General features: G+C 43.4%; 1 protein-coding gene across 1 annotated transcript in view; it reads right to left on the bottom strand.

Annotated features, from left to right (window-relative positions):
* The window catches only part of MBOAT1 (membrane bound O-acyltransferase domain containing 1), a 57,144-nt gene that overhangs the window by 17,441 nt on the left and 26,917 nt on the right, over positions 1 to 12,786 (bottom strand). The window contains exons 4-5 of the mRNA XM_059815337.1: positions 10,198 to 10,293; positions 896 to 951 (exon numbers count right to left, since the gene is read on the bottom strand). Coding sequence (XP_059671320.1) covers positions 896 to 951; positions 10,198 to 10,293 — 152 coding nt within the window. The remainder of the gene's footprint in view (positions 1 to 895; positions 952 to 10,197; positions 10,294 to 12,786) is intronic.

Raw genomic sequence — 12,786 nt, 5'->3', positions numbered from 1 at the left:
CAGAAGCAGAGAAGCCCCAGCAACATGAGCGTCAACGACAAGGTCAATTAGCCCACGCAGGGCTTCAAGCCGCACCCATCATAGCCAGCTAAAAGCATCAGACTTTGCACTTGTGCAAAGTTGGCTTGCGAACAGTGCCAGACCCTGCCGTCTGTGGCGTGGCCATCACCTAAATCCTAGCTCATAACAACTCTGTACAGCAGGCTACTTAGTTAGTCACCCACAGCTTATAATGCAACGGGCCTCGGACCATTAGAAGTTCACCCTGCAACAACAGGAGACATGAGTAATAACGGTACTGATGACAACTGACATTTCTAGTCTTTGCACTGTACTAGACACAGGCATTTTACTGGGAAATAATAATGCTCTTTGTCACAGCACAGCACAAGACCAAAGACAATGTTATTTTGCTTGCCGCTGTGCTTCTCCCTGCGCTGGGAAAAAGCTACGGAATTCCATCTCTCACAACTGACAGAGTATCTTATCGCTGAATACATCAGTGATAGCATATTTTTGCTACACTGACATTGATGACTGAACCTATGTATCAAACTCTTGATTTTTGAGAATCAAGAACAGCTTCAGAGAGCTTAATGGAAATGCACTGTAGCATCTAAAGAGCGGATGCTGGTACTAGCTAAAACCCAAATTGGGCCCCAAGGAAGCAGAGCCCCCAAAGTGGAAAACAGTTGTCTTCGTTACTGCAAAGACAGTTTGATCCTAGAGAACTGGTCAAAACTTGAAGTTTCTCGTTTTCCTCAACAAAGCATTCTTCCTTCTTCATTTGGAGCAACTTGCTGAACTACATCCATCCACTCCGTAACTCAACCACAGACTGCGCTGGAATAAAAAAGGCTGTCTTCAGGCCATGGGAAGAGATTCCTTTTCTTACCATCATGCAACTGGCATGCAAGTGTTGTGATCTTCTGTGTAATTATCATCAGCGGACTATAATAAAGACAGAAACAACAGTTACATGCCTTGTAATACAAATTATTCCCAACTTTTTTACTGGATGTCTTTATCCCTTTAAAAGGCATAACTGTATTAGCAACAAGTGGAAAACATCCAATTAAAACTGAAGGAGGAACTCAGGCATAAGACAATTGCCTTGGTTCAAAACAACCCCACAGTAACTTGCTCTGGAATTTTTAATTGCTAAGTGCGCACAAAGCCTTATTTCATGTCCCCCCATCCCACAGCAGTGCAAACTGCAATTCAGAAGAAATCGCACCCCCAGGGAATACCAGCTTCTGCAGTCCACGGGGCATCCTTTCAGGCAAAGACCACATTCAAGCCCCCTACGATGCAACACTAGAATACAGCGATGCTGCTGTAACACAACTCTGGCTCTTCTTACTGTTCCTCTCCTATTGTCTGTCTCCTCGGCGCCCTAAAAAAATGTCGACTCTGCAGATACACACGCTTCTTTCCCCACATGAATAGCCCTATCAATTAGGACTATGCGTAAATACCAGAAGAGCTGTCAGCACAGCAGAGTTTCCCACTTGCTTCTTGGCCATGCAACTGCCTTGTGGATAGCCTGTCCAAGATGCACCATCCAGCTGGGAGTATTTGGGCATGTGGGATCTGGAGCCTCCCAAAAAACATGATCTAGCTGTACCTGAGACACGTTTACAGGCTACAACAACCCAGCAGCTTTGGGGCCAAGCAAACAAGAAGCGTAGGAATAGCCACTATGTTCAATAAGGCCGCTCCAAATAGTACGGCTATTCATTTGAAATATTGTAATATATTTTCTGCAATTCAATAAAAGAAAAAAAGCTGGAGGCTTTTTTTTTTTTTTAGTACGATCACTGTATTTTCCCCACCGATTTCTCAAGGTAAGAAAAAAAAAGGGAAAGTTACATTCAATGATATCTCTGTCTAAAATAACAGTCAAATATTCATGTTCTGCAGAGATTTTCAAGAGATTCTGAATCATCCTCGACTAAATCGACGTACTGGTTACAGTCAAATGTAAACCCAATGGCTAAGATAAACTGTTTGCAATCTGATTATCCCACTATGATAAATCAAACTGATTTTCAAGATAATTAATATGCTGAGTATGGTAAACACAAGAATAGTAGAAAAAGACATTCTTTCCTCATAAGGGGTCTTTTTTTTTTTTAAAAAATACTAAATATAGCTGATCTTTTTCAAGAGTCCACATGTAATTCTGCGTGGGTAGAGTAATCTGCATTTTCTACCCAAAACCAGAGAACATGCAGTATCAGCCAATTTCTTAATCAGAAACTATTTTTATCGTTTCAGCAGTCTCTACTTGAAACGTCAGTAAAAAAGCTTGCACATAAAATCCAGAACAAGCTTAAATATACACAGATCTGGAATACAACTGTCACAGAAGGGTTTGTACAGCAGCTCTCCTTGGGTCACCTAGACCACTGACTGCAGCTAAGGAATGGACAAATTCCACAATGACATTTCACCTTCCAGACAACTCCAATACTGTGAAATAGTAATTCTAATTTTTATTCCATCGTTCAAGAAAAGATATTTATAAGCTGTTTTCACCATTATCTTCAACATCCTATTTCTCAAAGTAGATTTTCCCATTCAGACAAAATTTAGCTTTGCTTTCGAAGACACATAAATCCCAATCCTTTAAGCATATGAAAAAGCAGATTTTTTTAATCCTTAAGAGAGACAGAGGCTGTCAGCGAACCAGCAGTTCTGCTGCAATAAACATAGATTTTTATTTTGTCAGTGCTTGACCTTTAGCTTTACGGGTGAACACTAACACTTGTTCCAAATTGGTTCAATTTGTTGCATGTGTTTCTTACGGCAAGCACTTTATGTCACTATTGAAGTGGGTAACTTTAAACCTCAGGCTCAGAGCCAAAACCGTATGCCTTTAAGTGCCTAAATTTAGACACTTGTCTTAAAGAATTGGCCCCCCCACCGTAAATCAGAGATAACCACAATGAAAGCAATCCCGACGCGCTGATTAACCAAGGGAAGCCAAAGTGCAGCCTGCACTGAAGTCATACAATGTATAAACACCAAGAAGAGAGAGGTTCTCTTCATCTATATTAGGAATTCATTGCCTCATTGACGGTGCGTTGTAACCCGGCAGAAGAAGTCAGCCTCTCCCGCGCTTTCATCAGCAAGGACGGACGGTCTGCCTCCCTCGCATCCCGACTCCAGAGGAGACAAGGGAGCTCAGAAGTGACGCTGCTGACACCGTGGGTGGGAGGGAGGGAGACCCACCAAGTGCATTTGAGATACCTTCAGTTCTCTCTCCTGCCGTCACCGTATTGCACATCTACATATCTCTCCCGTACCCTACTCGGGAAGGTGGAAACCTGCTGTGCAGTGGCAATGGGATGACACCCTCTGAATCTTTCACAAGATCAGTATTAGGTATCATTAAACGCTTCACACAAAGGGTAAGCAAGGTTTCAGGTGAACAGGGAGCATCTTCCTCCTCCCTCACCTGTCTACCGTTCCCCCACGGACTTGATCTCACTGGGGGACCAAGCCTTCGCTGCAGGGAAGGGCAGCGCACAACCAAGCAATAGCAGTGCTGGAGCTCTGTCGTCTTCTGGCACCCCTTTGGGGTGGGGGGGGCCCCCCACCCATCCCACTCCTCCCTGGGGACTCGCCAATCTCTCCTCATCACGCGCACACACACAGAGCAAGTCTAAGACTGTTTTTGTTTCTTTAGAATGAAAAATAATAGCCCTTTCCCCCATATCTGCAAGCGAATGCATGAGGACACAAGTCCTGAATCAATATTAAAAGTTAGAGAAGAAAAATAAATTTAATTTAGGGGAAAAAATTAGTATCATAATTTCCTAAATATACACTTGAGTTTTGATTATTAAAACTTGGCAATACCAGAGTATTGAATTGTCATTTCCGTCCAGCCTTTCAGGTAACCTCTAATTTTAAACAGCAATAAAACGTTGAGCAAGTTAATATGTAAAATACAGCATCATATCACATATAGTCAACTGTTTCTGAAATACAGCATCATATCACATATAGTCAACTGTTTCTGACATGGTATTTTAAATCTTAGACTCTACTGGAAAAAGCCAGAGTGCCACAAACAAGAAGGGGAGTTAACAAAGCTATAAAACTTCCAATCATCTTTCTTCCTCCCAAATTTTGAGATGCACGGGTTATTGGGAGTGGGGCAAATTATTAGGTTGAATTTAAAAACAAAATCTACCTACTATACTTGCATTTACAGACAAAGCATGGAGATCTACCCCAAACAGGGCGTTTGAAATAAAACACATATTTAAGAAGCCTGAGTGACTTGAACTCGATGGTATTTGAACACTTTCCATCGCTTTGCAGCTACACGCCATGTGCTGTGATTCTACATCCTCTACATCCACTACAGTTACAAACTAGCACAGAAGCACAGAATTAGTTTTACCTGTGGTGTGATTTTTCCACCCCCCTCTATGTTTTATATGTTGGCTAAGAGTTTAATCTCAGGTTGTAGCTGCATTGTACCTCCTACACACAAACCACAGTGGCCAACTTTTAATAATAATAATAAAAAAAAATAAAAATGAAGAAATTGTCCCAGGGAGTCAGTATGAAATAGGAAGTTTCAACAAATTAAAAAAAACAAAAACCCACAAACTGTCTTTACGTTACGTTAGATGCCTTGAAAAATAACACAAGACAAAGATGCAACAGTTTACAGAGAATGCTCAACAGAGGGGGTTACCCCCTTAATTAAACCTTCCAAATGAAAACGTACCAGTTAATGTCATTTTTAAAGACGGCTCGCCCCAACATAATAAATCTGCCCAGAAGCACAGGCGAGTGGAAGTAAAGATGTTAGCATCGGCTGTAGCCTGCTGTGGGGATCCTCCCCGTATCACAGGCTGGCTTCTGCACTGAGCAAGCGTCGATGCTTGTGAGAGAAAAGACGTCTGCCAAGCAGAGCCTGCCTGACCTTAGGTAATCCCGCGGAGGAGTCTGGCACACGCTCGCTAGAAATAGTTTCCACTGACCTGATTTCACTAAGAGAGGAGGTGGAGTCAAAAGGCTCATTGCAGACAAGCCCCCAAAACAGCAAACATTTCTTTCAGGTTCATCTCCTCAGCCCTGAAGCCCTGACAAGAAGTTCACACCGTCACGCTCTGCTATGACATTAAACACGCTGCAGAGGGGATTGCCGAGCCGGAGACGCCACAACGGCTTTACTGGCAGCGGGCTCTTACTTCTGCTTTCGACAGCAACATGAAGAAGTGCCGAAGCACACAGAGGAAAAACACTTCACTGAACACGCTCATGCCTCCAAAGCAACTTCCAATTTGCTTCATGTGCGTTTTGGTGAAAGCTTCCAAAAACCGTTTCTTATGCCTTCATGATAGAAGCATTTCACTTAAAAGAGTATTTACTTCTGGAGAAGCATCCTGGGATGCACTAGATGTGTGGAGCTCTCTAGTAGCGACTGCCTGCTTGAATTTCGGCTAATTCCCATGTTGTGGCTCTTGTGGGGCTTCTGTGTAACCAATGGTAAGTGATCCCAGTGCAGTTTCAAGCGGACAAACGCCCAACGGAGCAGCCAAGCAGTGAGCGGGCACGGAAAACTGACTGACCTCCCCGTAGCCACCCTGCACGTGCGCCGCTGCACCGTCTCTGAGGACTTGCTGCGGACCAAAGGTACCCAGAGCTGCCGGAACATACGCTGCAGACAACGTATTGCACTTCATACGTTTAAAAGACAAGAAAATAAAGATAACCAACTGAACTCGCAGGACCAGTTAGTATTTCTGCATTGCATTTTATCACAGTAACAGAGTACCTCTGTGTTTCTTTCCATCAGATGTATTTCCTTTGTAAAAACCGGCTGTTGTACCTTTGTTCCTTTCTTTTGTGGTTGATACTAAGAGAGGGGAAAAACCAGCAACAAAGCAATAACCACCCAACAAAAATTCACTGCCTGAAGTGACACTTGTTAGTAAAGTATCTGCTTATATGGCTTTTCGAGAGCGCTCTTTCAATGACCACCCCTTTCTTAGCGGTTTGCTGCTGTTCCGCTTTTGGGATAGAGCGAACATGTAAAGATGTCCATTCCTTCTGGAAAGTGATGTCCGCCAAAACACTCATGTAAGAGGTACAGATTCAACATCTGTAGGGAGGAAAACTGCTCGAGTCTCCCCGATAATTCAGCTCTGCTCTCTCCAAGACCAACCGAAGACTGAAAGCAATGCCAGTGTGTGTGGCGATTTTCACAAACTGTTTCTTTTCTGTAAGGAATGGCACCAAGAAACTCAGATATGCGCGATCATTCCCTGACATTCACCAAACGAGCTGCAGTATTAGGAAATTTTGCTCAGACACTGCAAGAATTCAAAGAGGAAACCAAAAAGCTCTATGGTCTTAATCAAGCAAAGGATTAAAGAAGACGCAACTTCATACAGACGTATTCAATATCTGAATTCCGTCCAGATGATCATATGCATACTGCTTTTGTTCATGGAGCTTGCTAGATTGAAACCATATCTATCACTAGTTTCCAAAAATTCCAATCAAGGTCTCTGGATTTATTTTAAACTAATTTCTCCCTAAAGCCATAATATTACTATACTCAGTGTGAGCCTGTGATACAAAGAAAAAAAACCCAAACTGTATGTTAGTATTACCATTTTTATAAAGTTGTATAGAAACCAGGCAACTTACCAGCATAATCCTCTTAGCATAAAGAAGAAGAAATAAGAGAGAGAAAAAGAGAGAGAAAGAGTTAGGATTTAGTATTCCTAGGCACAATGTATAAATGCCATGGCAAACCAAGCAAAATAAAATATGCATGTTTCTCTCAAGGACTGATTTGAATTAAGGGGGAAGGACAGCATTCAGTTATTTTACAATTAGTGTTCAAAAATGAATAGTTTTATTTGAGAAAGCAGTCAGGAGAAAATTCCTAAATTATGTCACCGCATTTTTGTGAACTAATATAAATGAAAGAACTTTGATAAAATATATATACATTTTTTAAAAAATAATTAAAATTAAGGCGTAGCAAACTGGAACTGGTTTTCATTAAAACCTGGCATGTAGTTTAAAAAAAAAAATGGACTTCTCACCTATAAGTACTATGCAATAGCAATACATGAAACACTTTTAAATCAAGAAATCGCTGCAAGCAGCAGTACAGTTTTGATCATGGGAGTCAGTGACCAAACCTACCCTTTGCGTGAGTTAGGAGAATTAACTAGTCATCAGTAGAGAACAAGTTCCCTTACTTTTTAACCTTGAAGTGGTGAGTCACAGTTTGATTTTCCATTTTCCAGTTTACCTAAGAAATGACTCAAAAGTTACCTTGTTCTCCGTCCATCTCTACCTGCATTTTACAAGCTGTGTTCTCAAAATGAGGGGACTCCAAACAAATAGCACAACCAACTATTACTAAAGAACCAAAAAAATACATTTGCAAGCACACATCAAAAGGGTTATGCATGCAAACTGTTAAGCGCACAAAGCAGGTCAAAAGAGCAAACAAGGTATGCCAGCTTTCAGCACCGACACTGGGGAACACTCATTTAACATCTGGCTCATCACTTTAGGGAACCGACATTGGAAAGGCTGATGGCACTAGAACTGGCTACGTGCCTATTTAATGTGGATTAAAACTTCCTCCTTGCAATCAGATATCACCAGAGCCTTAGGGGATACTGAGACCTCAAATACAAGTCAGCAGATGACAGGTTTTTTCTTCCCGCTTAAAGATTCCCTTAAATCCAGTGTTTTGCCTTCTCTACCCCCAGACACGTTTGCCCAAAAGGGAGGGAGGCTGAAGGGAGATGGGCATTGCTCCACGGATTCTGTCTCAGTTGTTTCTGAAGTCCCGAGGGAGAACTTCAAGGCCATCCTTCCAGCCAGGCACCTGTTGAATGCTTCCCTGTTACCACATGCAATAGGTCTGGAACCATCAGATATGGGAGAAGAAGCAAGAGGGGGTTCAGTTGCTGCTCACACATGGTAAAACTGTGGTCAGGGAGTGTATTTTATCTCTCTGGGTCATCACGTCTGTTTAGGTATGTGCATCGCTCTCTACAATCACCTGAGAGGGGGTTGTGGTGAGGTGGGTGCTGGTCTCTTCTCCCAAGTGACGAGTGATAGGACAAGAGGGAATGGCCTCAAGTTGCGCCAGGGGAGGTTCAGGCTGGATATTAGGAAAAATTTCTTTCCTGAGAGAGTGGTGAAGCATTGACAGAGGCTGCCCAGGGAGGTGGTGGAGTCACCATCCCTGGAGGTGTTCAAGGAACGCATGGACATGGCACTGTGGGACATGGTTTAGTGGGCATGGTGGGGTTGGGTTGATGGTTGGACTTGATGGTCTTACAGGTCTTTTCCTGGTCTTACAGGTCTTTTCCAACCTTAGTGATTCTGTGATTAAGCCTCAGTGGGCACATATTATTTACAGCTGAGGAAAACAGGTCTTAAGACAGATTTATGAGGCTGACCTGGGTTTGAGCACTTTGGATTGCAAATTTTTACTAATATGGCTACAATATTATCATTTATTCTTAGGTTTTAAAAAATACCATGAAGATGTATTTCATATCCATACTACATTTTCCAGTTCTTTACTACTTGGCAGTTTTATGTTTGACTGAAGTTTAGGAATTGATTTATACCTTGAAGCATCAGGACAAAAATCAAACAACAGAGTAAGCTCAGGTATTATTCTTTCAGTATTACCATTATTACCTTCAGGTTCACCGTTGGGTAAGAGTAGCTCCCTTTTCATCAAGAGAGCCGAAAATGCTACCTAGTCTATAATATAAACAACCACCATTCCTCTTCTTCCAACCCCAGTCTCAGCTGGATCTTTATTAAAGGTCTCCTGAGAGAGACAGCTAATAAGCCTCACAGTGCGTTTCTGAACACACTATTCAGAAAAGCATGTTCTCTTGTACTTCTCTCTCTGTCTCTCTCTCATACACACCGAGAGTTATAGCATTCCAATCCCATTTATAGGCTTCTTGGTATGTCATGCTCTTTCAGGACATGCTTTTGTGTATTAAAAGAATAGCAGAAAAAAATTATAGAGCTAAATTTCTCTAAATTTATGAGTTCCCATTTCTGCACCCTCCTCTAATAAAAAACTCAAAAGTCTCAGAGGAACTCCCCCCCCCCCCCAATTTAATTAAATGCTTCAACCCACCACCACCTCACACGGAGACACATGCACACAGACAGCAAGAAACTCCAGTTGCCCATAAGACGACAGAGACTTGGAAGAGGCATCTATAACTTACTGTGCCAGTTTACAGAGGTTTTTCATAGTATGTTACTAATTACTCTGCATTCAAGACATTCAATTAAACAAGTGGAATACGGATTAGCACGCTGGTTTTACATCAGGCAAAAGTATACTTTCCTCTCATAAACAAAATATACAGTTAGCTGTCTGTATTTTGCAAAGCATCCTCTACTCTTTCAGTGAAAGCAACTAGACTACAGTGTGTATGAAAAACACTGTTCCACAGAAATGCATAGCTTATAAAAAGTTGTGCTTTTTAGACAGCAGCCGCAAACTGCCCCCCGTGAGAGAACCGGTGAGAGCAAAAGCTGATCTCATGTCCCTCTGCCCGGGTTACCCCCCCACGCACCCACCCAGCTTCCCCAGCCACTCACCCCCTGCCCACGTCCTGCCCTCCCGCCCGCCGGAGTGCCTGGGGTGGGGAACACCTTCCCAGCTGGGGCATCGGGATAAATCAGAACGGGGGAAAGGACGACCCGGAGCCGCCGGCTGTGCCTGGGAAGGTGGGAGGAGAGCAGCCCACCCCACCTCTCCGGGCAGACCACCGGGGACCAGCGCACCGGCCGTGCTGCTCGCCAGGGCGAGAAGCGCTCCCCTCCAGCGAGCGACTGTGCAGATTTATCCTCCCAGGCTGCTCTAGGTGGAAGTCTAGCTAAGTGAGCTCTACCTCCCTAACTAGGTAGTGCCTAGCAAGAAAACAGCAGAAACAATGAATTAATGAAAAAGAGAAAAAAAACAAACCCAACAAAAAACCCACACAGTGTTTATTCCTTCCTTTTAAAAAAAAAAAGTCTTAGAAAAAGCTTTAGAAAAAGCTTAAGGGAAACAAAATTGCAGGTGCTCCCCAGATAACATAAACATTATTCTTAAAACGTACTAAATTTAACTAATACTAATTAACACAGGACCCGGCTTGCAGACTCACTCACCCGGAAAAATCTGTAGTGAGAATACCATAATGAAATATGTATATTCGGCTTATGTGGCACAGCGTGAGGTATCCCATAGCTACGACAAAGGAGTACCTAAAAACATAACATACAGAGCACATAGTTACCAACGCAAGTATCAACAAGAACTAGAATCACCCAAATTGGGTTTGGGCTTGTTTAGGAGTGGAGTTTGATCTTTGTAAATTGGGTCGTTAACAAGTCTGAAGCTACGTTACAAGATCTGGCAGAAATTTTCTAAGAGGACCGATGGTTTTGTGTACCCAGCTGAAACATTACAGGGGCGTCTCCTCACACTGGAGGTGGGGAAAAAAAAAAGAAAAGAAAAAATAGGATCACTTCAAGTTGGGAATTTCAATTTCAGGGTTCCCACCCTCACATATGGTTTTGAAATTTCTGTCTGACTCAAGTATTTGAAACCAGATGATACTGTATGTGCGTCACTGAAGTTACCCATTGCCTTCTTCATCTGTACGTGTTCTTTATTTACATGTACAACTCTTCCTAGGATCTACCAGAAACTAAAATACTTCAAGTTTAAGATATTTTCTCTCTTCTGATTCTGTATGAAGGCAGATAATGACACATAGCCTAACCTTTCCAGCTCTAAATGCTGAATGATGCCTCTTTCCAGAAGAAGCATTCCTTAAGTAGAGCTTGGCAAATCCACTCTCTGTTTTTCAAGATGATCGCAAAATTACGTTAGGTAAGACAGCAGAGTCAGTCTTTCCATTGGACGGTCTGAGGACTGGTGGCGGCGTTGCAGCATCTAGATGGGGCAGACGCATCCTTTCCTACAACTAACTTCTCCCTGTATTTACCCGAGCGAGGCAGAAGATACTGGGGACGTAAGAAGCAGACGCGTGTTTGGAAGGAAGACTGACAAATGAAGCAAACTAGACCGACCAACAGAGAGCTGGGACACTGGAATGAAAGGCTTGCATCACATGGGCAGGCCAGGACCAGGTCCGCTGGTGTCCCCCGCATCAGGAGAAGATAGCCACGTGGAGAGGAAGATGCAAAGACCTACAGAGGAACGCGACTGCACATCCCGCAGACCTGGCAGAGCCGAGCCATGGGAGCCAAGTGGGCTCCCCCCTGACCCATGGGAGGATTGATTATGGTGGGGATCTGAAGGTGAAATCAAACAAGAGGAACAGTCACATTCAAGGAACGTGTGGACGAGGCATTGTGGGACATGGTTTAGTGGGCATGGTGGTGTTCTTTGATGGTTGGACTTGATGATCTTACAGGTCTTTTCCAACCATAGTGATTCTGTGATTCTGTGACTGAAAATGAGCCAGGCCTTTGTCAAATCATGGCCGTCTTTAACGGAAATGAGTTTTTCCTCCCTGGGGACTAATAAACCGCAGTGGGAATGACAGTGATGGATCATAAGGCAACCTGCAGGCAACGTGGCCCACAGCAAACAGCTGGATGAAAGGCAGGCTGAGGGGACACAACAGCTTCTTCAGGAGGTTCAGGGCAGAATTCATCTTCTTTTATCTCAGTCAGGCAGCCAGCCCCGCCTCAGCGAGGTCCTTGCGCTCCCTCTCATCAACGGAGAACGGCAAGCATCCCTCCAAAGGCGAGTCAGCCAGCTCAGACGTGTAACTGTGATAGATGGGACGAAGCATCTAAAATAAGCCTCAATGCTTAAGTGTTAATCACCCGGATTGAAAGGGGGGCGAGCAGGGAGAGATATACTGAATCGCTGCTGCAGCTGGGAGCATTTCTGATGTTCTGATTTCTAAACGGATTAGTTTGTCCGTCCATAGGCCCTGAAGGCCGGCAGCCTCACCAGAGAGCAAACCAGCAGAAAATACCCTGGGAAAGGAGCATGCAGGTTAAACTGTGTAGTTTCTTTATTTCGTTTGTTCACTTCCACTTGCGTTTCGGGGGGAAAAAAGCCAAGGTTTGGAGCACCCCTATGAAGGATCCAATGCTCTTACAGGCCCTCTGTATGAACAGGTCCAGCCCTTAACCTGCCATTTTTCAAGCTTATGCTCAAGCAGCTTGAATACACTGTTATTTTGCCAAAATTAATAATGTGGACGTACTTTGAGTCACACTGCTATGGCTAGTGGAACACAGCAGAAAAGTCCTAGCCCAATCCTCCCAGCCCTCCTAAGTTTTTTCAGCATGTTGGATTGCTATTTCACATTAACTCAAATCAATACGTGACTATCTCGCAGCAGTGGGTGACATTAAATGAACCGGCTTAATTTGTGTTGCAGTTTACAGCTATTTTTCCCATTGGGAGTAATTGGCTGAAGAGTAAGAGTGAGGGGTTTTCCTGTTGAAACTGTGCTCATTTCCCTACCACCACCTCAACTTGCCTAGGAAGACATAGGTAAGTATTGGGTGATTCCCTCTGCAGACTTGGTTCCTCTGATCTACAATCAGTAACTCCTGCATTTCCCCCAAGTGTCAGGCAGGGACAATGACCAGGAGATGAGTAAAACACATTTTTAGTACCTCTTCCTTCTGGTCTCTGGATGGCATTTCTTTCATAAACATTGTCCAATTATTTTTTTTTAAATTATTAATCACCTCTGGACTTCTGGG

The sequence above is a fragment of the Gavia stellata genome, chromosome 3 (genome assembly GCF_030936135.1).
Source record: "Gavia stellata isolate bGavSte3 chromosome 3, bGavSte3.hap2, whole genome shotgun sequence".
NCBI classification, from domain to species: Eukaryota; Metazoa; Chordata; class Aves; order Gaviiformes; family Gaviidae; genus Gavia; species Gavia stellata.
The sequence above is the reverse complement of the archived record's forward strand: the minus strand, read 5'-3'. Positions and strand labels throughout refer to the sequence as shown.